The sequence below is a fragment of the Vombatus ursinus genome, unplaced genomic scaffold (genome assembly GCF_900497805.2).
Source record: "Vombatus ursinus unplaced genomic scaffold, bare-nosed wombat genome assembly UNPS02014768.1, whole genome shotgun sequence".
NCBI lineage: Eukaryota > Metazoa > Chordata > Mammalia > Diprotodontia > Vombatidae > Vombatus > Vombatus ursinus.
Genome location: NW_020954546.1, coordinates 8,711,504 through 8,739,323, shown reverse-complemented (window position 1 = coordinate 8,739,323; position 27,820 = coordinate 8,711,504). Strand labels below are relative to the sequence as shown.

The 27,820-nt window shown below is 42.5% G+C and overlaps 1 protein-coding gene across 4 annotated transcripts; it reads right to left on the bottom strand.

Annotated features, from left to right (window-relative positions):
* Window positions 1-232: 232 nt before the first annotated feature.
* IFT22 (intraflagellar transport 22) lies at window positions 233-5,469 on the bottom strand. 4 transcript variants are annotated; one of them, XM_027862118.1, is made up of 5 exons: window positions 5,384-5,469; window positions 3,955-4,031; window positions 3,774-3,863; window positions 3,045-3,268; window positions 233-800 (listed from the first exon to the last, which is right to left on the bottom strand). In XM_027862118.1, the coding sequence occupies exons 1-5, from the start codon at window positions 5,420-5,422 to the stop codon at window positions 652-654; spliced, it is 579 nt and encodes a 192-aa protein (XP_027717919.1). In that variant the 5' UTR covers window positions 5,423-5,469; the 3' UTR covers window positions 233-651. The 4 variants fall into 4 exon arrangements, with proteins under 4 accessions (XP_027717919.1, XP_027717920.1, XP_027717922.1 ...); XM_027862119.1 differs by having other exon boundaries at window positions 3,045-3,247; XM_027862120.1 differs by lacking the exon at window positions 233-800 and adding an exon at window positions 814-1,429.
* Between the last annotated feature and the right edge of the window lie 22,351 nt (window positions 5,470-27,820).

Below are 27,820 nucleotides of genomic sequence, written 5' to 3'. Positions count from 1 at the left end.
ATGCCTTTATAACCTCTGAATATGAATTCTTTAGCATTTTTTACAAATTAGGTGACATGAAAACATAACATCCCTTTTACCTGAATGCACAAGTTTGATGTGGATGAAAATGCTCTGATGTTTATGAAAGTCTATTTATATAAACTGGCCTTTAAGCCCCCAATCAATTTAGCATCATTTTCCTAACATTACAGAATTCCATATAAAAATAAACATTCCGTTACGCTTACTATTGAGAAGACAACACATTTGATTATTATATATCAACAATAACTGTTGAGGGACAGACTGATCACTGGGCAATAGCAATAGCATTTTCAGAAGAAACAAGACTAAACACACAAAACTGAGCCTGATTGTACAGGTTTCTGACAATATCGGAAGCAGGCAAATTCACCTACAGGATTCTTGAAACCAAAAAGCACAGTCCGTATCCACAGAATCACTGGCCAATAGGGCCCTCCCTCTAGCGGAGGAGGCACAACCTCTTGGCTGAACTCGTTTGGTCACAAAAAAAAAAAAAAGGGTCGCTGCCCTCAAAGAGATTCCAGACACGATCTGGGCAAGAGGGTGACTTCAGAAGTGCCCAAGACGAAGGCAAGGAGTTCAAAGTTGTAAAAAGACTCCCGTGTGAATAACGAACAGCACCAGTTAGGTAATGATCGACATCTCTTCCCTATCTCTGCTCTCAGACACTGAGCTCACTATGCTTTTCAAGTACTTGATGAACTCCATCCGGATCTCCTCGGGTTCCTCCTCCAGATTGGAGTGTACCAATTTCAGCTTGTTCAGAGGCGCGGCTATAAAGTGAAACAGGGAGGTATAATTATGCACAGAGCTTCAAAGCAATTTTTGAAAACAGGAACAGAAGCAATCAATCATGTATTAAAGCACCTACTACGTGCCAGGCACTGTGTGGGGTGCTCAGCACCCAGAGTCAAAGTCCCCACTCTGACACATCTGAGCACACACAGGCTGAATATGACGAGCTGGATCCCAATAAGCACAAGGTGGGAGGAGGGTGGGGGATGTGGGCTGTGTCCAGGGGAACTGAGGGGAGGAGGGAGTGCATTCCAGGCATGAGGCACAGCCAGTGCCGAGGCTCAGAGATGGGAGACAGAGCACCCCACGTGGTGCAGCAAGGGGAACCCAGCACAATCAGGCTGGAAGCAGAGGCTGGGCCCGGTCACGAGGGGCTTCAGAAGCAAGCCGGGCAGTTGACGTTTGGTGCTGACAGTGACAGCGAGCCAGTGGAGTCTGCTGAGGGAGGGATCTGCTCCGACGTGCACCTGAGGACACTGGAGCAGTGTGGCGCCAGGTTTGGAGGAGGAAACCACTAAGCAGGTGGGGTGGGGGCGAGGAGAGACGGGACCCACTGGAAGCTCTTAGTCCCATATGCGGCTCTTGAAGAACCACTCTCTGGCATTTCCTAATGTTTCAAAACAAAATGGTATTTAAAGTGCGTTTAAGAGCACCATAGGCTTCACAGCCCCACCTCCAGCCCACTACTGGGTGGTAAGGAAGACCTTACCAACTACAGACCCCATTCCCTTTGATGCAGAATAAAAACCAAAATCCCTTAACACATATTTTGTGCCTGGCACACAGGAAGTACATAATAAATGTCTAGAGACTGATTTTCAGTTTACTTTGACTAGATGATTCAGGCATTTACAATGAGCAATTTTTGTTGTTCAGTCATTTTTTAGTCACGTCTGACTCTTTGTAGCCCCATTTGGGGTTTTCTTGGTAGAGATGTAAAGTAGTTTGCCATTTCCTTCTCCAGTTCATTTTACAAATGAAGAAACTGAGGCAAGCAGGGTTAAGTGACTTGCCCAAGGTCACACAGCTAGGCAGTGTCTGAGGCTGAATCTGAACTCATGAAGATGAGTCTTCCTCATTCCAAGCCCAGTGCTCTTATTCACTTTGCCACCTAGCTTTTTAAGGAGCAAAATAAAAGCAATTATGGAAATTTCCTAAATGTTTATTATACAGGACCACCTCAGTAATACATAAGTCACCTGGCTGACTGGGGTTTTTTTTGAGATAAATTATTTTTAAATAAGCTTTTTTAAAATGTTAATTAGCTAAGCTGACTTTGCCACAGCGAAGATAGGAGATTAAAAGGAAATGCCTAATGCTATTACTTATCTTCAACCACTGAACAAAAGTTCATTAAATGTACTTGAGAAATCATGAAAAAACAAAACTTCAGAACCAGAATGGAACCTGAAGAGATATTTGCATTGCCCAGTTCAGCAAGCAGGACCAATTTCAACTATCATGCCTAAAGTTATAACTAATTACAGTAATACAGTAATTAAATGTTCTTCATTTTAGCGTTCCTTTTTTTTTTTCTTTTTATCTGTTAGGTAGTGTGCTTCAGGGGGGAGCACCAGGAAGATGGGAGTTCCTATCTGGTTTCTTAGATATGCAAGCTCTGTAACTCTGGGCTAGCTCCAGGCAACTCTGAGACAGTTTGCTGACATGGATTTCCCTAAACCAGTGAAATCTCAGGTCTGATCACTCACCTTTTATCTTTGCTGCTGTCTACCTGTTTGTAATATGTCCAGTTCTTCAAGTAAATTGATATCCTAGTATACATAACAGGACAGTACCTCGCATAAAATTCCCTACATACAGGGGATACTCAATCAGCGTTTCGGAGGATGGTGTCAATTTTTTTTTTTTTTGCACTTCGGGATTATCTATCAAGATGTTAATCTCTCTGGGCCTCAGTTTTCCCGTCTATATAAATGGGTCGGGTGAGGTGGTCTTTAAATGTTATGATAGATATTAGGTTGATTATGTTCAAACGACAGGTTTTTAAATAGACAGCCAAGGAGCCACGGTCAATGAAAAAGATGGCAAATGAAGACCACAAGACTGTAAGAATCAGATCCAGGTCAGTTTGATAAACATTCAAGCGCTTAACATTTAAGGCACTGTGAGAAGTGCTGAAAAAAAAAAAATAATGGGCTACTGAGAAAACATGCGAAAAGAACTAAAAATCTATTTAAAATGAGCATTTTTGGTCTCCTTACCCAAAGACAGGTTGCCCTTGTCCCCTCCTGAGCCTGGCTTATGGTGTGCAATTAAGAGACACTGACTGTCTTGTAACAGCTGCTGCTGCACGAAGCAAGAATGCCACATCTCAATCTCCTTCAGGTGGCTGGGGATATCGGCATTGAAGATGATCACCACTCCATGAGAGTCCTTCATGAGGGCAGGCCAGCACGACTCAAACCTCCAGAGAAGGAAGAGAGTCCTGTCAGGTGGGGGTGATTCTTATAATGTCTTGTGTGTATGGTGATGAATATGCTTGATCTTGGCCCATAAAGGCCAAGAAGAGGTATTTACAGACTTAAGGTCACAAACTGCATTTACAGAAGGCCATTTTTATGAGCATCCGTGTGAACACACACACACACACACACACACACATACACAAGGGCAGCTAGGTGGTACAGCAGTTAGAGCACTGGGCTTGGAATCAGGAAGACCCATCTTCATGAGTTCAAATTCAGCCTAAAACACTTACTAGTGGTATGACCCTGGGTAAGTCACTTAACTCTGTCTGCCTCATCTGTAAAATGAGCTAGAGAAGGAAACAGTAAACCAGTCCAGCATCTTTGCCAAGAAAACCTCAAAACGCGTCACAGAAAGTCAGACATGAATGGAACACACACACACACACACACACATACACACACACACACACACTCACTCACTCACTCTCCCTCCCCCTTGGAAGAAAACCGGAAAACACTTACTTTGTGTCTCCTCCACAATCCCACAGCTCAAACTCACACCCTATCCCTTTGTTGTTGCTAGCTACTTGGGGGTTCTCAAATTCCAGGATCCTAAAAACACAAATGTGTTTGGGAGAGATGATGGGTGTGGTGCTCACCGCAGAGTCTTCAGAACACAGAGCGTTCAGGGCTCAGAACTCACCTCACACCTTGGGTTGGGTTGTATTCAGTGATATCGGAGGACTCTGTCAAAAAGTTGGCCAGGACCGTTTTGCCGCTCTGTACAAAGTGAGAGCATTTGGATTTTGTCCCATTAAAGGCTGGGTTTACAGAACCACGCGATTGGGGAATTGGAAGGGCCCTTAACTGATATCTAGTCCAACACATTCTCCAAAAGAAATCCCCGTTACAACCGGCCAAGTCACTTCACTCGGCCTCAGTTTCCTCAACAGTAAAATGATTGAAGTGGTTGGCTTCCATCCATGATCCCACAACTGCATGTTCCCTAAACTTCCTCCTTACTCCCAGGACCAGTGCCCTTCAGTAGGAAAATCTGAGGCTCGAGTCATGGGATTTTGATCCTGGGACTTGTCACCTGTGGGACCTGGGTAAAGTCACTGTATGTCCCTTTATAAAATAAAGGTCAAAGAGGCAGGGGAGAGGACATCGGATTCCATAATGCAATGGAAACTGGGGTCACAGCACATGACTCTGAGTCTTAGCTGTGTTCTGTTTTACTTGTGTAACTTTGGGCAAGGTATTTTTTTCACCTCCGGGTCTCAGTTTCCTCATGACCTCTAAGGGTCTTTCTGGCCTGAGATCTGTAATCCTATGATTTCTATCAAATGACTTCATCTCCTTGGCCCCCACTTTCCTCATTTGCAAAATGAGAGGCTGATCGTCTAAGGCGGGGATTCTTCATCTGTTTTTGGGTCTTGGAGCGCTTTGGAAGGCAAGTGATGTCTATGGACCCGTCTTAGAATGTTTTCAAATTTATAAAAAAAAATAAGATTACAAAGGAAACTAATTATATTGAAATATGGTTATCAAAACTTTTTTTTTTTAAATTTCATGCCCCAGGTTAAGAATCCTTGTTCTAAGGGTTCTTCCAGCTATATATCTTTGATGCTATGATCCTTCTTCCCTGGGCCTCAGTTTCTCATCTATACCAACAGAATGTAAACTCCCTGAGGGCAGGGACTGTTTTTGCCTTTCTTTGTATTCTCAGTCCTTGGCGCAGAGCCGACCAGAGGAGTATTGAATAAATGCCTGTTGACTGACGACCCGAAATGAGCTGGCTGGGCTGGATGGTTTCTGGGGTCTCCTTCGGCGCCAAACCTACCATTCCACCGTCTCTGCAAGCCCCTTGCCCTTTCCAAGCCTCAGTTTCCACGTCTGTCAAACGAGGGGGCTGGATTACACGGCTCCCACCCCGGGCCTCAGGTTCCCAATCTGTCCCCCGCCCCTGGCCCAGGAGCCTCCTTCCAGACCCTCCCTCTCCCCCTAACCCCGGTCGAGCTGCCCCAAGGCAGGACGGAGGGATCCGAGCCGGGCTCCCCGCCCCCCGTTTCCTAAGGGAGGACACTGAGGCTCAGGGGGCCGCCCCCTCTCTCCCCCGCCGCCTCGCCCACCTCACAAGGCCCCACGAACAGGATCTTAGCCTTGAGCATGACGCCGGCCCCGCACGGCAACGCATCTCCGGCTGCCCCGCCCGGGCCCCAGCCCGCAAGCGCCGCCGTTGCCAGGACTCCGGGATCCGCGGCGGTGAAGGGGCGTGGCCGAGAAGAAGCTCCTCGAGGATTCGCTACCCCTCCGTTTTCATGGGGATGGGGGCGGGGCAGGCGGCGCGCGCTCTCCGCGCAGCCGCAGATTCCCGGCGAGCGCGCGCTCTCCGCGCAGCCGCAGATTCCCGGCGAGCGCGCGCGGCGGCGACGGCGGTTTAACTGTCCGCGGGTCCCCCATCCCCCAACCTTCCCCTGCCCTCGCCTTCAGCCGCGAGCTGGAGAAGGCCCGACGTCATCAGTGCGCCACCCCACCTTCTCATTTTACAGAGGGGGAAACTGAGGCTCAGGGAGGGAAAGTGGCTTCTTAGACACAGGCCCACAGGCTCATCGATTCCGAGCTGGAAGGCGTTTCAGGGGCCCTCTAGACCCAGCTCCCCTCCCATCTGACACGTGGGGAAACTGAGGCCCAGAGAGAAGAAATGACGCTGCCAGGGTCAAGCAGCCGTTAGAAAATGCCCGAGGTGGGAGGCCAAAGTCCGGCCCTCCACCTGTCATCTTGTCTGGCACGGTCGGCTCGGAGAGGGAAGGGGCCTTGGGGGCCATTGAGCCCCCCCCCCCCCTCCTCCCCCTCCCCCCCTTTCCCTTCCCCCACCTCCCACCTCTCCCCACTGGCTTAGCGAAACCCCAGGCCAGATTTATCCTGGCCCGGGACCTTCTAAAACCAGAATATCTGAACATTTCATAGCACAGTTGAAAGTGAAAATGAAAATACGAAATTATCTCCCTTCCTTGGAAAGGGCTGTTTAATTCTGGAAATCTGGGTTTGTGTTATATGGAACCTCGGTCTCTAACTTTCGTCCAGTCCTGTATCTCCAAGTGGATGTTCCATCGTCACCCCCCATTCAACGATAACTGGTCATCTTTCCCTCAAGACTGGCTCTCTTCCTGTCATCTCAGTTTTTGTTTTTGGGACCGTCCTTCTCAGCCCCCCCCGTATGTTACCTGAGAACTGTTCCTTGTGTACAACATATTGAGTCCAATTCCTTTCTGGGAAGCATTGGAAAGAGCCCTGGAAGGGGTGTCCCGCTTCAAACACAGGGGTGACCTTGGCTTTGTCATTTAACTCTTCCCAGTCTCAATTTTTTCATCTGCAAAACAGGGATGATAGTATTCACCTATCTCAGAGATGACAACAAAGCACTCTATAAATGGGCTATTATTTCTTCAGTTTTTTAGTGTTTTTTCCCTGCATCTGTATCATTCATTCTCTAGTCCAACCTTTTATTACCACACACCTAAATTATTCATTTATCTCCTAGTGAATGTCAATAGTTCTGTCTCTTGATCCCAAGGTGAGAACCTCTCCAACAAAGGGAAACCCAGTATCTTTTGAGACTGCCTATTTTATTTTGGATAACTCTGATTATTGGAAAATTTCCCCTTACATCAAGTCTAAATTTGTATCTTCACATCATCGCCTGTTCTTAGTTTTGCCTGGCTGAGTAAAGAATATATAATCTCCCATGTGATTATCTTTGAAATACTTGGATGGAGATTACATCCTCTTAAATCTTACCTGCTCTAGGCCAAGAATTGTCTGGTTTTGACCTTAATTTGCCTAGGGTGGGGCAGCAAAAGGAGGAGCTTGAAAACACCCATTTTGTCATCCGCGGGCACCATGCTTGGCCGGCTGTAGGGCTCGATGTCCTGGCAGGAGAGATCAGATTCACTGATGTGTTGGTAGATCTGTTTGGCCCTATTAAGGCTCATCTTCAGGGCTAGAATGTAGAGACTCTTGGCATTGTTTGCAGTCAACCATCAAGTTGCCACGCGACTTTTTTTTTTTTAAGTAACTTATTGTTGTTGTACACCAATCTACATTTCTTGTGTTTATGCCTTTGAACTGAGTGTCCCCAAAGCCCAGAATGCTCTCCCCCTCACCCTTAGATTCCCTGACTTTCTTCAAGATTCAGTTTAACTCTCACCTTCAGGAGGCCTTAGCATGCAAGATGACCATTCATCTACTCTGACTGTGCCAAGTATGTATCTAGCTAGTTACAAGTCTCCTTCGATAGAAAGTAAGCTCCTTGAGAGAGCAAGAACTGTTATTGTCTTTGTATCCCCAGTGCTGCACACAGGAAGTGCTTAATAAATACTTGTTGACTCATTGACTCTCAGACCAAGTCAGATGATAGGACAGTGAAGTTCAGTTATAATGATCATATTTGGTCCATTATCAGATTAAATTGGATCATAGATTTAGAGCTGGCAGGGACTTTATAGAGGTATATAGGTTATATAGTCCAAACTCAAACAGAAGTGGGGCCACTTAGAAAACCACATATTAACATTATTCATGTTCTATCATATTTGTATTTATTTTGTTAATTTTGTCCCAATTACATTTTAATCAGTTTCAGGCCCACTGGTTGATACCTCGGTTCTAGTCCAACCTCCTCTTTTTATAGCTGAGGAAACTACTTTAGGCTAGGAGTGCATTTTAGGGATAAACTATGATTAAAAATAAAGGTCAACTGGTTAGGCTGGAGGCAGACTTTTGCCAGCAATCTTAAATGTCAGACTAAGAAGTTTGTATTTTATTTGGTAAGCAATGGGGGGCCACTGAGGGACTTTGGACAGGGTAGTGATAAGGTTAGATCTCTGTGTTAGGAAGATTACTTTGTTGGAGGAGGATTTTGAAGCCTGGGAAATGGTAGTATCTAAAGTCACCAGGAAGCGATTTAATTTATAGGGTCATTCCATAAAGCCTTGCTGTCTAGATTTCTGCTCGACACTCTTAGAAGAAAGTGGAGAATTCTGTTTGCAGTAGAACTAGGCAGAATCTGCCAACTGCTAAACAAAACCTAAGTGAACTATTATAGAGGAAAAGTGGGAAATTTAAAATCTACATTCTCTGGAGTTATTATCTCAACTCCCACTGGCACAGACAAATTAGCAATTCAGAGCATGGCTACTATATCTCTCTTCAGGGTCATAAGGGTAATCCTTGAGGAGTTGAGGGTTTGTTTTTCTAATGCTATTATTGTTTACAAGCCCCCAGCAGTGTGTGCTTCCCCTAATTATCAGTTGATCTTAGTCAGCCAGACTTAATTAGCTTTTAGAAAGGGGTATCTGCTAAAGTAGTAGTAAGAACAGTTGGCACAAACACATCCCCCCAAAGTCTATGATACATTTTCCCATTCGTCTCTATAGAGTCCAGGGGGAAATGTGCTCCAGCTTAGAGAACACACGTGACAAAGGGGTGATTCACAGCGCCTGGATGCTGGCAGACCCGTTCTCCTCTTTGTAAAATTACTCAAGACGTTTCCCCTAAGCTTTTATCCTGGGTTCCTTGTACAGTCTTACGGCTGCTTTTCTTGGTATAGAAGCATGATATAGTAGGGATGGGGAATTCAGTGTTCTAGATATCTCTTGGAGTTCTACTTGCTGAAAATAGAACAACTAATGACATCTTGATTTGTCTTAATGATAATTTCATTCTTCCAAAGGTTAAGGAAATGGCAAGGGAGATTGCTGTTGGAAACCTGGTTCTGAACGGGAAGGCTGCTGAAGGAGAAATGATTAGGACCTTGGGGGTAAGTGATCATTCCATGTTAGAATTTGGGATCTAGAAGGAGAAGAAAGACAAGCATTGTCTAACATGCACACATTGTATTTTGCAAAAGCATATTTCAGAGGGTTCAGAGAAAGGACAGAGAGGATCCCAGGGTTCCTCTCAAGTTTTTCATTCAGGAGAGGTGGAAAGGAAGCTCTCAAGAATGAAATTCTGAAGACATAAACAGAAATTATTCCAATGAGGAAGAAAAAAAGGCAGGAAAGGGGGTTGGAGAGCTAGCTAAAGAGCTCAAACTATACATCAGGGTATTGAAAGAACTTGCTGATACAGATGCCGATCGGTATACCGTCAGCGATCTTTGCACGGTTAGGAAGAAGTGGGAATGTCTCAGAGGACTGGACAAGATCATGCTCCTACTCTCAAAAAAGGGGAGAGACTGCAGCTACGGGTCAGTGAACTTGATTTAAATTCCTGGCAAAATTCTAAAATGTGCTTATTATGAAAGGGATGGGTTGTGAGAAAGAGAAGCAGAGTTGGCTAAGAGCCGGGATGATTTCATGAAGCACTAGTGATGCCAGATTAACCAGGTTTCCTTTTTTGATGGGATTGATTACTAGAGTGGTAATTCTGGAGCATGCTTATATAGTATAACTAGATTTCACTGAAGGATTTGATAAACTCTCACAATCTCCTTCTGCACCAGATGGAGATAGGAGGGCTAGCTAGGTGGATTTGGGACTGGTGAATGATCAGGTTCAAGGAGAAATCATTGATAGGTTGATACCAACTTGAAAGGAGATCTCTAGTGGGATCACGTCAGGGATCTGTCCTTGGCCCAGTAATGCTCAATATTTTTTATCAGTGACTAAGATGAAGCTATAGATGTCATTTTTCTCAAATTTGCATTTGACACATAGCTGGGCAATGATAGAATCCAAAGTGATTTCTACGGAGTAGAACAATGGACTGCACCGAATGAGATAAATTTTTAATAGACAAATTTAATAGAGGAAATCAATCAATCAAGTGTTTATTAAGTACCTACTGTGGTAGATGTGGCTAAACTACAATTCCCATAAAAATACTCTGGGAATTGTAGTAGACTGCACATCCACTATATGTCAATAGTATGACATTGCAGCCAAAACCCCATTCAGATCTGTGTTCTCCATCTTAGGAGGGACATTGCACATCATGTCAAGAAAAAGGGCGCTCAGGCTGATGAAGGCCTACAAGGTATGCCGTAGGATCATCAGTTGAAGGAACTGGGGATGGTTAGCTTGGAAAAGAGGAGGCTTAGGGAGAACCTAATAGCTATCTTCTAGTATTGGAAAGACTCTTGTATGGAAAAGGAATCAAACTTGTTCTGCTTGGCCTCCGAGGGCAGAACCAGGAACAATGAATAGATAGATGGTGAAGAGAGACAGATTTCAGCTCAATGCTAGGAAAAAATCCCTTGCAATCAAAACTTTGCAAAAGTTGAATGAGTTGCCTTGAGTAATGAGTTGTTCCTTCCAAAAGTTTTTCAAGCACAGGCTGGATGAGTACTCAGCAGGGGTATTGAAGAGGGAATCTAGGTAGCCTTGGTGGCTACATCCAAGACTCCTTCTGTGATTTTGCAAGAGTAGGAAGGGTATGTTGAAAATGGAAATGGCTAGAGGCAAGGAGATCAATTAGAAGCTATTTACAGCAATCTAGGCAAGAGGTGACTTTATCTAGTTTGCAGGCAAGTGAGATTGAACAGGAGGGCATGGATGTCAGAGACACTGTAGAATTAAACTTGATTGGATTTGAAACTGGATGTAGGAGGTGAGGGAGAGAGAAGAGTCAAGGATAATTCCAAAATTTTAGTTTGGGTAACTAGACAGATTTTGGTGTTATCATTTGGAATGAGGAAATTAGGAGAAGGAAGATTTTTTGCAAGGCAGATAAGGATCAATTCAATTTTGAACACATTGAATTTGAAGGACAGCCAGGTGGAGATCTGTGGCAGGCAAGTGAAACTATAGGACTTCATTCATGGGAATGGTGGCAGCATAAGGGGTTGAGGTTTACAAGGGTGAAAGAGACAACATTAAAGTGGCCACTTTCTGTATTCCTTTTTCTCTGTACAAATTCTATCCATCCTTCAAGGCCCAGCTCGAATCCCACCTGCTCCACAAAGCCTCCTCGACTACTTCAGCTTATACTGATCTCTTCCTTCTTTGAATGTTTCTCATAGATATTAGAATCAGTGCCATGCAATTTAATGTTTAATTATATCCTGGCTTTTTTTGTTCTCTGGTTGGTACAGCCAGACTTCCTTCAATTATTTTTGGTCAGAAGACTTATTACTTTCATATTTCAAGGATCTGTGATATCACTGCTATGTGTATTCCATCTACCAACGAAGAATACAATCCGTCTGTGCTTGAGTAGACAGTCTTAACTGTTTTCTGTGCTTTGCCTCCTTCACCCCCAATTGTCACTGTGACACGTAAAAAGTTCAAGAGACATAATTTATGGGTAATTAATCATTTTATTAATCATGTTAGCGATAATTAACCAAAGGGGTCAGTGGCACTCTTTAATATCAAAGACCCCTCATGGAACCCACTCAGTGCTTATATGCCTTTGGAAGAGTGGGTGTTTCTGAGGGTGGCAATCAACTCTGACTGGTTAACAATTAATAAGGAAGTAGAAAAACCTTAGTCCTGATTCGATAATTGGTATTGAAGGGGTTTACCTTTGCCCCTTTTCACCAAAAGGAATTTGGCTCCCATTTGTTGACCTTTTGATATGCACCTTTCCTCCCTGACCCTGAAAAGAACCTGGCTCCCAAGTGTGTCTCTCTTTAGCTCCATTTGAAAGCAAACTTCCCCCCTTCCAGTTCCCTTTATTATCTATTCTCATTGTCTGTTCAAATCTCTCAGACCTTCCAAAAACCTGGACCCTTTTTCTCAACCACCTCCCCCCTTCAACTGGCCTTTCCCATTGTTTTACCTTCCTATGGCCTTTGGCCATTTCCTACCCTTAATCCTAGCTAGGCACCACTAGGTCCAGGACCCAGGAGTTCTGTTCACCCCAGCTTACTAGCCACTCCCATCCAGATCTCCTTAGACCCCTCCTCCACTCCTAGATCCCTCCCACAGTCTTTCTGTACTTAAGATTCACCTTTGCCCCATTCTGAGGCTGAGCTGTTCTCATGCCTAGAGGCTGAGACCCTCATGCCTGCTGGCCCTTGTCACCTGGTCACCTTAGCCCCCAGCCCCCCTTCTGATGCTGGGAATCTCTCAAGTCCAGAGGCTGAGACTCGCATACCCGCTCCTTAGGTGTCACCTGGCTTAAGATCTACCTGGCCTATCCTCCATTTAGATCACGGATGTTTGGGTTCCTCGGGAGTCTGGCCTATGTGCTGTATCTTTAATAAACTATTTCTCTGGCTGGAAGAAGATTTGGGTTGAATTCATTCAGGCAGACCCACGTTGCGATCTTGGGGTTCAGCACCCCAAAACCTCTCCACCTCTTCAGTATCATTAATTAATCTCATTTCTCTCATCACCTAGTGACCAAAATTTGAGAGATTTGTGTGGTGTGTGGTAAGAGCATTGGATTTGGGTTCAGTGGACCCGGGTTTGAATTTGTGTTCTGCAACTTACTACCTGGATGACTTTGGGTAAATCACCCCACCTCTCAGTTTCCTCATAAGTAAAATGAAGGAGTTAGACTAGATAACCTCTCAGATACCTTCCAACTCTAAGATCTATGATCTTAAAATCCCATGATGATTACATTTAGCTTGGAAAATCTTTGGTAAACAGACTTGTAATGAGTTGCCAGGCTGGTTGTCCAGTCTCAATTTGCATTCTTCCAGCAGAACCTTCAAGAAGCTCTATATTATATGAGATATCAGAGTAGAATTTGAATGGGGTAGTTGAAATAGAGAAAAATCTCTCTAACAATTAGTGACATGGGCTGCCTGGGGACACGGTGAGTTCTTCTCACTAGAGGTCTTCTTGTGAAGACCCGATAACCATTTGTGGGGACATTGCAGGAAGGGCTCGGGTCACAGACACACATTGGTTGACTTCATATCACTTCCCTATTTGCACTCCAAGGTTGGCCACACTAACTCACTCTTAGCTGTATATGATACACCATCCCTGTCTCTCTGCTTTTGCACCTCCTCTCCCCTCCTGGAGCACTTTTCCTCCTCACCTCAGCCTCTTGAAATATCTACCTCCTTCAAGGCCCTCCTACAGGAGACCTTTAATTACAACCCCCTCCCTCCCTTCTCCCTAAGTTGTTAGCACTCTCCCTATCATGAAAGCACTTTATACCTACTTGGTTTATGTGGCAGATGATATGTGTGCCTGGCAGATGATATGTGTGCCAGGCATATGGGGCCTGGTGTTGCTGAAGCCATACTCATCCATACCTGGCTCTTTGCTTTGCTTTCAGCAACCATGGAGGGGCTGGTTGTTATTTAATAAAGTTAAACCACGAGTGGAGTGGAGTGTATGTTTTGGCCACCAGGTGGCAGCACTCTCAGATCACCAACCCAGTGTTGTGTCAAACTATTCAGTGCATGTGTAGGGATTTTCCCAGTGGCTGCAGCATCCCTGCTGCTCACTAGAGGACACACACACCTATGAACTCTTACACTCCTCCTTCTCTTGCACTCCCCTACTTAGGAGCTGCAGCAGGCCGTGATTCTCTATTGCTCTGAAATCTAAAATGATGGAAATCACCATTTTGATAGCCCCGTCCTACCATCTGGGAGAGTCCCTTCAATCTAATAAATTCTCTTCTATCGCATCTCATCCCACCGGCAGTCCTCATGGTGTCTGCACACATATTTATTGCACAAAGGCAAAGAATAAAATCATTGTTAAGAGCTACTCTCTGCCCTTTTTTGCAGAGGTGAGAGAACCATGGATGTGGAATATTGCATATATTCTCAGATTTAGGTGATGTATTGGGTGGTTTTCCTGAACTACTTATTTTTTCTTCCTTTTTTGTTCTTTTTGTTAGAGGGATAGTTCTCTGAATCGTGTGGGATAGAAGGATACACTTGGAAATGGAAAGGATATAAAAACAAAAGATATAAATATAATTTTTTTTTAAAAAAAGGGTTACTCTTTGAAGTGTTCAGCCCAGTCATCTCTCACCAGCCCTTCCAACCATGAATCTTCCTGACTCCAGGCCCAGCATTCTATCCACTGCAGCACCACCTAGCTGCCCAGAGTCAAGAATACCTGGGTTCAAATCCTTCCTTGAACACTTACTGTATGACTGTTTCATTTTTTATCATTTTTATCATTTTTATCATAGTCCTTATATGTAGTCGGCATTTGTTGAACAGAAGTGATGAAATGGCCTCAGAGCTTGAGTTGGGGCTGGTCAGGGAAATCACCTCCTGTAGAAGGGAAGGGTGTGAACTGGGATCTAAGCCAACTCAAAGATGATCCTAGATCAGTGCCAGGGGTTTATTCAAGATCCATAAATCCAAGTCACTTGTTGGCCCTAGGGTTATTGGACAGGGAGGTCAGTATAGGATCGGGGGCAAGATGGAACACAATGGCAGAAATGATTATTTATATGACTCATCCTGTTTCTATCAATCAACAAGCATTTATTTAGTACCTACTATGTGCCAGTCAGTGTGCGAGGTACTGAGGAACATATACTCACGTAAACATATACGTATATAAAACAAATTAATCCATCAATCAACAAGAATTTACTAATTGCTTACTATATGTAGGAACACTGTGCTAAGCACTGGGGATCTAGAGATAAAAAGGGACACATTTCCTGCCCTTGATATGCTTCCCTGGCTTCCTTCAAGACCCTGCTAAAAATCTTACAGTTTGTAAGAAACATTTGCCAATCCTCCTTAATGTTAGTGTCTTCCCTTGATTATCTCCAGTTTATCCTGTTGATATCTTGTTTGTAGATAGTTATTTGCATGCCGTTTCTTCCGTTAGTCCATGAGCTCCTTGGAAAGATGGACTGTTTTTTTTTTGTTTTGTTTTGTTTTGTTTTTTTACCTTTCTTGGTATCCCCAGAACTTAGCACAGTGCCTTCCATAAAGTAGGTGTTTAATATATGCTTGTTGACTTGATTCTCCATTGGAAAGGAGGAAAAAAATCAAATACTCTGAGCTTCTTAGAAATGAATTCTATGTAAGAAAGGGATTTTTGTTATAAAGTATTAAGATACATTGCTTCATGACCTTCATTTTAAATTATATAGGGCTTACTTTAGACAGTTTAATAAATAATCTCCAGAAAGCAGAGGGAGCAATATGGCATTTGGCAGAGGAAAAGACTAGATGACCTAACTGCTCTTTTTTATATTTAATTCTGTGACTCCATTCAATAAAATCTCTCACAAGCATATAAAGAAATGATATTGAGGTACTTCAAATCCTTTCCATAAATTACTTAAAAGATTTAATATAGACTCCCAGTCATAAAATCTTTAATTTGAACTGGCCCTCCATAGTCTCTGTTTTTTTTTACTACTAGGAGATGTGTTGTGGATTTATAGTATCATTAAGGACAAGACTGGGAAACATCTAGAAAGTGATGCAGTGATTACAAGGGTTTGTTTCATCAAGAACAGGTTGTGTCAGATTAACCGTTATCATGTCCTTTTTTGACAGGATTTTTAAACTAGTATATGAAGGGAATGCTATGGATATAGTTTGCATAGGTCTTAGTAAAGCTTTTGATAAAACATTTCTCATGCTGTGCTTATAGAGAAGATGAAGAAGTATGGATTAGACAATAATACAATCCAATGGACTCATAACCGGTTGGATGGACAGATTCAAAGAGGAGTTGTTAGTGGTTCAATATCAATATGGCAGGAGGTCTCCAGTGCAGTACCCCAGGGATCTGTGTTTAGCTGACCCTGTCCTGCTTATCATTTGTATGGCTTGGACAAAGGCAGATGGAGGCTCATTGAATCTGCAGATGGCCCAGAGCTAGAAGGTAGCGCTAACACTGTGGGGGACAGAGTCAAAATCCAGAAGAATGTTGACAGGCTGGAGAGCTGCGCCCTGTCTCAGAAGCTGCAGTTCAGCAGGGATAAATATAAAGTACAGCATTTGGGTGCAAACAAATCAGCTTTGTAAGTATAAGATGGAAGAGGGATGGATGGGGAGTGTTGCTCTAAGCACACCCAGGAGGTTTTAGTGGACTGGGAGCTAAACGTCAGGCATGTGGTGTGGCCACCTAACCCCTCGGCGAACCGACGACAATCTGGACTCGTTAGGATGGGTCTGATTCCCAGGAATGAGATGGTGACAGTCTCATTGTTCTCTGCCCTCCTCAGACTGCATCTGGAAGGTTGTGTATACAGCGTATAGGAAAAGGCAGCCAGGGTTTGAAGGGCCTTGAGTTCATGACAATGGAAGTTTGATTGAAGGAACTAGGCATGTTTATCATGGAGAAAAGAAGACTCGGTGGACACAGGATAATTTTCTTCCCCATTGAATTTGTTTTGTTTGGTCTGAGGTCAAGACCAGGAGCAATGGGTAGAAATTGTGAAGAGACAGATTTAAGCTGGATATCAGGGAAAACCGTTAGGTGTCCCAGAATGGCCTGGGCTGGCGCAGGAGGTGGGCGGGTCCCTTTCCTCGGAGGTCTTCAATTTGTCAGGTATGTTGTGGTGGAGATTCCTTTTCTGTTGAAATAGCAGACATTTGAATTACCTTCCAACTCTCAATTTCTATGAGCCTATGAAATGCTGTAGTGGGCCCTGAAGACAGCAGCAATCCCACCCTGGAAGATCAGCGGGCCTGAGCCGAAGCCCAATACTCTGAGTGAAGACATGCCAGAGGAGCCAGTGAGATGAACCCAGGAAAATGAGGTAGGACCAAAAAGAAGTTGACCATCCTATCTAAGTGTGGCCATCGGAGGGCAGAGCCTGGCCCTGGTATGAGATCCTACACCAGAAACTGAGACTGCAGGTGATGAGCAAATGTCAGAAAAACCCACCAACTATTATGAAGAAATAAGAGACACACACACAAGAGGTAAACCCAGAAGAAGACGTCAGTAATGTCCCTTGGAGGGAAAATGACTCAGCTGCAAGGACTTTATGAGCACCTGGAAAAAATGAAGCAAGAGAGAAAAAGTGAAATTATGAATGAGCTAAGAGCCCTGGCAGAATGAACACGAGGGAGAATGAATAGCTTGAAACAGAGAGTGGAAAACCTTTCCTTAAAAAGACTCCCTGAAAACTAGGAAGGAGCAAATAGAACTCAGTGAATCCATGAAACAAGAAATATTAGAGCAAAAGCAAAAGAATGAAAAAATAGAAGCAAATGTAAAAGATTTACTGTCAAAACCACTGACCTGTAAAACAGGTCAAGGAGAAATAATTTAAGAGTCATCAGAATCCCTGAAAACCATGATCAGACAAGATTCTGGGTGTCATAGTTCAAGAAATCACAGACTGAAAACTATTAAAAGTAGAGGGCAAAGTTAAACTAGAAAGAAGGCATCGGTCACCTCCTAAAAGAAACCTCCAAAAGAAAAGTCCCAGGAATGGCACAGCCCAAATCCAGAGCTTCTAGGTTTAAAAAAAATCCAAGCAGTCAGTTAATAAATATGGATTAAGGGCCTACCATGGGGTAGGTAGGCGGCTGCCAGGCACTGTATGAAGTGCTGGGGTACAAAGAAAGACCAAAGACGGGCCCTGCCCTCAAGGAGTCCACAGGCACAACCTGCAAACAACCATGTACAAACAAGACCCATTTTTTTTTTAAAAAAGGAACAAGATAAAGTGACAATTTGTGGTTTCCTGTGCAGTCCTGTCTTCGGTTCTTCACATATGGAAATGTTCAAGTTTGTTGGTATTTGTTAAGTCCAGAATAGCAAAAAATGAAAATGAAAAAAGTGAGTGAAAATAAACACACAGTTTGGATTGGCATGGATATCCCTGAAACCTTGGAAAATTCATCCTGAGGCTTCTGCTGTGCTGGCGACATCTTCTATGGAGAGTTTATGGAAGGAGTCAGACCAGAATCTCCCACAATGAGGAGGCACGGATGGACAAGATCCCTATCAGCGGCAACAGTATCCATACACAGGTCTGTTGAAGTAATGGAGTGCCTGAACAAAACAGGGAATGAGACATTCTGAAAAAGGAGGATTTCAAAAAATTATGGTAGTTCTACCAGCTGTTTTGGATTAAAGTTCATGGTGTAGTTTAAGCTCCTTTCTAACAGTTTTTCTTTGGTGAGGGATATTTTTCTTAATTAAATATAAATTTATTATTATAACACCCTGACACATATACCAACTTTCCTCTATAGCTCCCAAAACTAACTTAAAACATTTCCAAACTGATGTCTGTTGGCTGGGAAAAGAAATATTTAAATCTGAAATATTCAATTAAGGTCTAGGATGTATCACTTCCTTAAAAGATATAGATGCATGTGATTATACATCTACTTAGTTGCATCTATATTTAAAGATATGGCAATATTCACATATACATCTATATATCTGTTCAATTTTTATGTTCAGGCTTAAATATAAAAATAATGTTCCTAGGAGTCATTCCTACTCTTCATGACCCCCTTGGGGTTTTCTTGGCAAAGACATTGGAGTGGTTTGCCATTTCCTTCTCCAGTTCATTTGACAGATGAGGAACCGAGGCAAACAGCGTGAAGTGATTTGCCCAGTGTCACATAGCTAGTAAGTATCTGAGGTCAGACTTGACCTCAGGGCTTCCTAACTCCAGGCCTGGCACTCTATTCACTGTGCCACTCACTGCCATACCACAGCTGAGACTTGCTACCTTCCATTTACTCTATATGTATCTTGTATATATCTATTTATTTAGACATCATTTTTCCCCTATTAGAATATAAGTTCCCTGAGGGCAGAAACTATTTTTGCTTTTTCTTTGTGTCTCCTGTTCCCAGCACATAATAAGTGCTTAGTGTATACTTGTTGATTGCTTGATTTTTAAAAACATACTGCTAATTTCTTTTCTATCAAAAACACATTTCATATAAAAGTTTCATGGGCCTATTTTTGTGTATTTTAAAAATCTTTTAATTTTTTATCTGCATTTAGAGGCTACAGGAAGGTACACTTTGGGTTTGGAAAAGTAATGGGTGATTTAGCAAATATTATGGAATATCATTAAGAGAAACATTTGGATAAACAAAGCTCTCACCTACAAGTTAGAAAAACAACCCTCTTGGAGTCAGCTGCTCACATACACCGAGCAGATTAGATGATGGTCTGGTCAACCATGCTGAAATTTAATGGAAAAACAGATCATTATAAACATAGGGTGTTTCTACAGCACTTGTCTTCAAAAGACTTTGCAACCATTATCTAATCAATCTTTGTAGCAGCTTGTAGAGGGAGTATGGTTATCTTCACTGAAGAGAGCCTGGAAGTCATGTCTGTGCATGACAGAATGGAGAGCAGAACTCGGGTTTCCTGTTACTTTCATCAGGAGAAAGGGAGTCAACCACTCCAACTTGCAAAGTTTCATTTCCCTACTTTTGCCTTCCTCTATCCCTCTGTAAATTATCTGATAGCAGTTCAGGACCTGGGGTAACATTCCTAAGCCTATAAGCACATGGGTCATGTGCTTACAGTCATTGGAGATACAGGCCTCTTTGGACTTTGTGTCCATGGTGCCTACCAACTGACGCAGTCAACTCAAATGACTAGTTGCTTCAAGGGGAAAAAAAGAAAAAAAACCCCAGACTAGGGGTCAATTCAAAAGAAAAAGCACTTAGGTACTCATAGTCATAAGCCTTGTTTCTAGCATAGCCCTGTAGGTCAGCTTTTCTTCATTTGCATGAGAGATCTGGATACTGTTAGAAAGTAAGACTTTAACATCATTACAAATTATACTGAAGAATGAGCCAGGAAGTGATTTGATTATACTACACAGTGCAATCAAATGTAATATGACTTTTGTTAAATACCTTGCTCTGCAAAGGGTAAATGCATATAAATGTGGATTAATATGTCTGGAAAACATTTCTTTAAGTACCGCCCCCCCCCCCAAAGCTTTCAGTCTAATGCACAGATGTAGTGAGAAAGTTGAACAGGATACTGGGTTACATTACCAGAGGAACAGACTATAAGTCAAAAGATGTGATATGACTATTACATGGGACATTGGTAAGATCTCATCTAGTACATTGTACTTGGTACTGTTTACTATTTGAAGAATAGGATTGTCCCAGAGGAAACAAGACATCAAGAATGAAGATAAAATCACTCCTTTCATCTGTAAGTTATAAAGAAAGGCTGAGGAAGTTTGGCAACCTCTTATTTGAAAAGGGATCTCTCAGTGACCCGACTGAGGGTTTTTGAAACGTTGAAGGGGATTAATCAAATTGTTTCTTTATGAAAACTATGAAAACAAGAGAACTTAATTTGAAAATTAGGAGCATGTGAAAACTAAAAGGGAGAGTTCTGGCTAAACTGTTTTATGCACTCCATAGTCTTCATATGGAAAAAGTTACCATCCAAAGAGAACCAGTGAAGCAGGGAACAAGAATGTTTTTAGCCAGGATTATTGTTGTCTGTTGTTCGTCCTTCGTTTTTGAAGAGGACCAGTGACATCACGGGCTGATGTCTAGATTTGTGTGTGAATTGGATGTAAGCAAAGCAGAGCTGCATAAAGTTATCAGCCTCACTCCTTCAGAGTCACTGAAGTCCAGTGGCAGGACAAAAGTCAAGATGACTGGCGATGGCCCAGGGTGCAGAGGACGACCTTGGCATCTTCAATGTCTGACCAAGCTCTGAAGGCGCCATAGCTCCTGCGTCAGCCATCTTCATGGCTGGGAGAAGTCTTCACATGCTTTCACATGTCTCCCTCAAGCCAGGATTATAGAAGATATGAGAAAGATAGAGCTCTATGGAGGAGAGAAGATACTGACATTGATGGTGCCCATCGCTGAGTGAAAACCATGCCAATACATTATTCTCACTTATAAATAAGGTGAATGAGACCAGAGAGGTTGTGGCCAAATTTCCTATTTCCAGACAAGCCCCTAAACCTTTTTAAGGGGTCTCCATATCGGTCATCTACTTTAGCCAATGCGGCCATTTGAGTTTGATTGGTTGTCATTTGTATTTCTTATCTAGTCTAGAGAAAGCCTTTATTGGAGAAGCACGGTAAATAGATCTTTTGTGAATGTCTAGATGAAATGTTCACTTAACTAAGCCTTTGCTTGGGGCCAAAGCAAAATCGATGCCATAGAATCATAAATTTAGGGCCAGAGGATTCCTTAGAGGTCATTTAGTCTAATTTCTTCATTTTTCAAATGAGGAAACTGAGAGTCCAGAAATGTTTCGTTACTTTCCCAAGGTTACCAGGTAGTAAATATTGGAGGCAAGACTTGAACCCAGGCCTTTTGATGCCAGAACCAGTTCTCTTTCCACTGTACCCCACAGAGACTTGAACTAGACCTCAGACAGTCCAAATAGATAATTCAAATTGATGCTAATCAACATAGATCACATCTACCTAGTTATAATGACCATCTACTGTAAATAACTTACAAGACAGAATAATAGAAATTAAAAGATGGAAGGAACCTTAAATATATTTTAGTCTTTATTTTACTAAGGATGATGTTGAGGTCCAGTGAGGTAAAACAACTTCTTCGAGGTTATGCAGCAGGCCAGTGAGAGAACCCGGTTTACACCCAGGTTTCTTTGACTTTTAATTCAGGACTCTTTCCACTGTACCACTGGTTCTCAAACTTTTTGATCATGGGACCCCTTTACATTCATAGAAATTATTAATGACCCCCCCAAAGAGCTTTCATTCATGTGACTTATATATATCAATATTTACCACATTAGAAATGAAATTGCCTTAATATTATTATGAATATTGCTTTGGCCTCATGGACCCCCGCAAGGGGCTTGGAGACCTGCAGAGATCCCTGGACCCCACCATGCTTCTTCCACATGGGCTACCTTTTACCATTCTTCAGACGGGCACCATGGATGCAGATAAGCCACAATGGCTTGACTGGCACTGGAATTGGACAATCTAAACTTTACATATTTTGGCTCAACTGCACTGAGAATCAGGACACCTGCTCCCAGTTTGGCTGTGATTTGCTGGGCAAATCATTTAACCTCTTCCCTGGGTCTTAGTGGAGTAAATAATTTTGAAGGTTCCCTCACAGCACTAAAAGTCCATGCTTCTAGAATGCTTTCTCATGGGTTCTTGTACTTGTAACTTTTCTGAAATTAATACCAGACTCTGACTGAAGTACATGGGGGAAGTTGGAGAGTGAGTGGGAGAAAACCAGGCCATATACAGGCCTGGTCGAAAGGCCCTGATTGGGGATGAAGAGATAGGCTGCTTCATATAAGTGAATTTGATCAGCCAATTCACCAATCAATCAAGTAATATTTATTAAGTTGTCACAGTGTCCCAGGTGCCATGCAAAGTGCTGGGAATACAAAGAAAAAGCAAAAAAACATCACTCCTTACTCTCTAGGACAGGGGTAGGGAACCTGCTCTAGGAGCTCACATTCTAACAGAAGACATACATGAGCATTATGAGGTCTGTTCGAGACACATAGATGGAAGATGCCTTCAGAAGACAAGGCACTAGCAACTGGGCTGGGGCTCGGGGACAAGGGGAGTCTACCTGAGGGAAGTGGTGCTTGATCTGAGCCTTAAAGGAAGGCAGGGATTATTAAGAATCAGAGATGAAATAGGAGAGCATCCAGAGACATTCACTGATTCATTCATTCATTCATTTACAGAACTAATCAGGCCTCTACTACATGGCAGTGTGTTGATAACAAAGAAGAAATAAGATATTATCCTTGCCCAAGAGTTTACATTCTAGCTGGGGGAAAAGAGTCATACACATAAATAGGTACATAATAATATAGGCATACTCCACCTAACACTGGTTTCACCAAAGCATTATGCTGGGCATCATAGGGGGCCCTTAGATCAAAGAGACCAATGTGACGAATGAGATCAGCTGAATGATGTTCCTGGTATGGATTTGTAACTTTACAGTGGGTTTTGGTATTGATGAAGATACTGTGAAACACTGGTCAGGACAACTTTATATGGGATATGGCTGGATAAAATATCAATAAGCACACTGTTCTCTCGTCCTGATCATTTTGCAAAGATGTATAGGCACAGAGCTATTTTCTTTTTATCCCTAAATAAGCTTTTCTTAGTTTATTTTCCCTGTAAAAGGTAAGGCCCTCTTTCCCAGTTATGTTTTCTACCTGTTCTACCTGCTGGGCACGTATTTTAAAACATACCTGCTTTCCAGGTCTAAATCTGCTTCCTCTGTGCAGAATCTGTAGATGTTAGAGGTAGCAGGCACAGGGACTGGCAACCAACGAATTGTTGGGAGTTTGTAGGAAGTTTGGCTATGCTCTTCGCCCTTTTCTGCTCTATGCCTGCAAAGTCTTGGCTTTTATGAGGACTTTGATGAGGTTCAGTGAATAGTTGGACTAGCAAGGCCCATGAAGGCCAGGGACATGTCACTGAGGGTACCTTCTATATGAAGGATATGTGTGGTCTATCCCAAGTGCTTTTTGTGCCCTCCAGAGGATTGCTTTTGGGAACCGAGCCATAGATTGTGTCTGTGTAGTTCAAACACCTTGACTGAAGAGATGGCATCATTTAACTAGACAACTAGGAAATTCTTTAAAACAAATGGTATAATGGTTTTTTTCAACATGGAATTGACTGGTTATCTGACCAAACTGACCATTTATTTTGCTTGTGCAGCCCCAAAAGGAGATGAGCTAGTCATATAGTAAGAATAAGGGATAAAAGACAGACACATTTAATGTAAAAAGCCCTCGAGAAAGAATTCTTGACCTGGGGTCCAGAGATCAGAGATTCCCCAACCTCCTTGATGCCACCCAGGGGAACATGGATAAATTTCAGGAAGTCCCTGAACTTAGGAAAAATTACATTTTTATTTCAAATCTTGAATATTTAATTTTATGAATTTAAAAAGAATATCTAGAGAAGAGGTCCATCACCATCTTTACTAATCAGTGTCTGAGTCTAGATCGGAACTCAGAGCTTCCTGACTCCAGGTCCAGTGCTTCATCTCCTGGATCACCTAATTGGCATAGGCTTCACCAAATTGCTAAAGGGATCCAGGACACACAGGCCTGTCTTAAAGGAAGGTCTCTTAGGAGATACACTGTCTACCTGATATACTACTGGGGAGATCACAGGAAAAGAAGACATAGCTAGATGGTGGTCTGCACTGATGAAGGGAATATGCACACTGAGGCAGGCACAAATCCACTGATGTGATGCAGTGTTAGATAAAAACCCAAGCCTCTTTCCTAATAGTTTCATAATCTTAACACTTTGTTAACTCATATTATCATGGACATCACCTCAAACCTTTAATTCTGCAGCCATGCAGTTTATCAATCAAAGGTAACTTCAGTGGACTTTCTCTTTCTTAATTAATGATTAAAACAAATCAGTGTTCCATTGAGATAGCTTTATCTTTTTTCCCCTTCTAAATGGAAGGCTTATCTAGAAGTTGTTTTAACTTCAAACGAACATTTCATAATACTAAATTGCTGTAAGGTTTTATCAAGTGAAACAACATTGTTGTTTTCTTTCTGCCGTATCCTAGTATCAACATGAAAACACACTGATGTGGTCCAGGGGAAAGCCTGTAGGAAGTATGTTTTCTCCTTTCTGCTACCACATTGTTCAGAAAAGCACATCCTTTTTCAACAACAGATGTGAGAACCCTGGCCAAGTTGTTTTACTTAGATAAGACTACCATAGTGACCACTGATAGCAGTGTTAGTTGCCTGAGATTTATAAGATAATTAAATATATAGTGATCCACTTTCAAGGACTAATAATGATCCCTGTAATCAATTATGTTTGCTTTCTGAGGACCAGCCCAGCCAAGTATGGAGAGGTTTATTTCTTAATGATGAGTTCTTTGACTGTGGCAATTCATGGACCAAGTTTATTTATGCATATTTAACATAGCTGGTGTGGCCATTGTATGCTAGAATCTATGTACATGAAGGGTTTCATAAAGTCCTTGTGTACTTTAAATTTTAGGTTATAGGAATCAGAGAAAAAAATCCAAAAGTGGGTAGTGAATTTTTTTCTCCCATCCTATATGAGTATCAACTTCACTCATCATAAAACACAATTTACTTTGTCGCCTTTGACAACCATTTTTACTTAGTTACAGGATTTGAAAGGCAGTTCCACCACTACTGTCCACAGAGGTGGCTATGAAACATGTCAAGACATATATAACAGAGGTGCGGGTGTAGGCCTGAAGAAGAGACAGGGTACTGAAATGAATTTGGGACATGCTGTGTTTGGTGCCCTTCCTTTTATCGTGAAGGCAGATAGGCTAGTCTCTGAGAACCAATGGAAAGGAGACGTCTGGTGCTGGTGGCCTACTTCATATTGCTTAAGCCTAGATGAGGCAGATTATTTTGTGACATGCCATCTAGTTTTACAGTTGGGATGTTCACAAGATTGAGTGACCTACAGAATTCATCACTTAAGGTTTTGGGATTTTGCCCTTTAATGTCCACTTGTGCAAACTAATTTGTCTCTCTTAAAACCTAAATATTTGAGTCCAAGAAACTTCAGAATGGTGACTTTTGGGTAGTTGGCACAGGCAACATTCTAGTGGTCTGTAGTGCTCATAGTCATGGTCCATATTTCTATACGTGTACTGGTAATAAGAAATCTTTACCAATTATTGTTGTCGGTTGATCAGAACTCCCTCAGAGCTACAGTATTCTCAAATGATCTATTTAATAAGAAGTTGCTCACATAAAGTTATTTGAGCAATTAGAAAAGGACCCTCCTACTTTTGATATATAACCTATAGTGGAAAGGTCAAGATGTAACAATATTTTATCCTATTGGATGTGGGATGACTTGTGGATATAGTGGGTAAGTTTTTGCCTACACCTAGCATTTAACTGCCCTTTTGCCTCCATCTTGGATCTCTAAAACCTGCTTGTAATTCTGATATCTTTCTTGTATTTAACTCTTCTTTATTGTATAACTTTCTTCCCCTGTACAATTCATTATCAAATTATTTAGTTTCAAGCACTTGGAAAAGTGTTGGTTTCACCATAACTGCATGAAAAAATGGGTAAACTGTGCCTCTTCTCCCCTCATCTCAGTAGGGTTGTCCATTTTGGATGTGGTGTGATATCTAGCTTTAGGATCTCTACTTCATTGGTCTTCAGCCCTTTTTTGTTTTCTTAAAATAAGTTTTAAAGATATATTTTCTTTTTGCATTACCTACATTTTCCAGTATGTCCCTCCTCACACTCCTTAGAGAGCTATTCCTTCTAACAAAGAAGAAAAAGAGAAAGAAAAGCTCTGGTTATCTGCAGATTTCATACCTATAATCCTTCACCTCTGCAAAGAAGAGAGCCACCTTCCCTGTTGTCGTCCTTCCCATTTCCATTACTATTGCAATTGTGAATATTATTTTCTGGCTTTGCTTTTTCATATAAAAGTCTTCCCATGTTTCCCTGAATTCTGCATGTTCATAATTTCTCATGATTCAGTAATATTCCATTGCATTCATGGACCACAATTTATTCAGATATTTCCCGATGGATGAGCGTCTATTTTGTTTCTACTTCTTTGCCACTGCAAAAAGTATCGCTAGCAATTTCTCTTTCTGTGCATGTGGGGACTTTCTTTTCATCACTATCTCCTTGGGGCATATACCTAGCAGAGGCATCTCTGGGTCCAATGCTATGGGCATCTGAGTCACTTTCTTTGCAGAATTTTAAACTGCTTTCCACGATGGCTGGACCAGTTCACAACTCCAGCTTCAGCTCCAGATTGGTGTGCCCATCTTCCTACAACCCCTCAGCTTTGAGTATTCTCATTTTTGGTCATCTTCCTCAATTTTTTCAACTTAAAAAACCTAACAGGCATTTATTAAGCATCTCCTTTGTGTAAGGCATTGTTCCAGGTGCTGGAGATACAAAGACATCAAAAACCAGGAGAAGGCAGGGTGACAACTGGTAAGGAAAGTGGCATTCAGCGTCAGACAGATTGTGTGTGCCAGGGTTATACAGAAAGGCAAAACCAGGGATGCCATTCCTGAAGGGGATACTTAAGGGAAACAGAATGGGCAAACAACCATGCTCTCATGAGAAGGCTAGAGTCCAGGAGCTCCCGCCACTTGGAGTATGTGGGAGAGAGAGAGAGACAGAGAGGTAGGGGGAGAGAGACAGAGAGAGATGGAGAAGGAGGAGGAGAAGAAGAAGAAGAAGGGAGGAGGAGGAGATGAAGAAAGAGGGGGAATGAGTGAAAGAGAGCCAAAGAGGAGAGAAAGAGCCACAGAGAGTCACAGGCAGAGATAGAGAGATTGAGTGAGAGGAGGAGGAGGAGAGAGAGGATAGAGAGATTGGAACAAAGACAGACAGTCAAAAGCAGAGAAACAGAGAGAAAGAGATTGAGGGGGAGAAGAAGGAGGAAAGGAGGGAGAAAAAGAGAGTGAGATCGGGAGAGATGTGGTGGGGAGAGGGAAAGGGAGAGAGAAGAGAAATGCTTGGGTTAGGAACCTGGGGTCCAAAAGTCTCCTCTCTGATGTGTAGATGAGAACACACGCAGCAAGTAAGTCTTCCAAGGCAACCATTAACGGTTCATGGTGTGCCTCTCCCCCTCCCTCTTTTATCTATTATGCAGAAAGTGTGTGTGTGTGTGTGTGTGTGTGTGTGTGTGTGTGTGTGTGTGTGTGTGTGTGT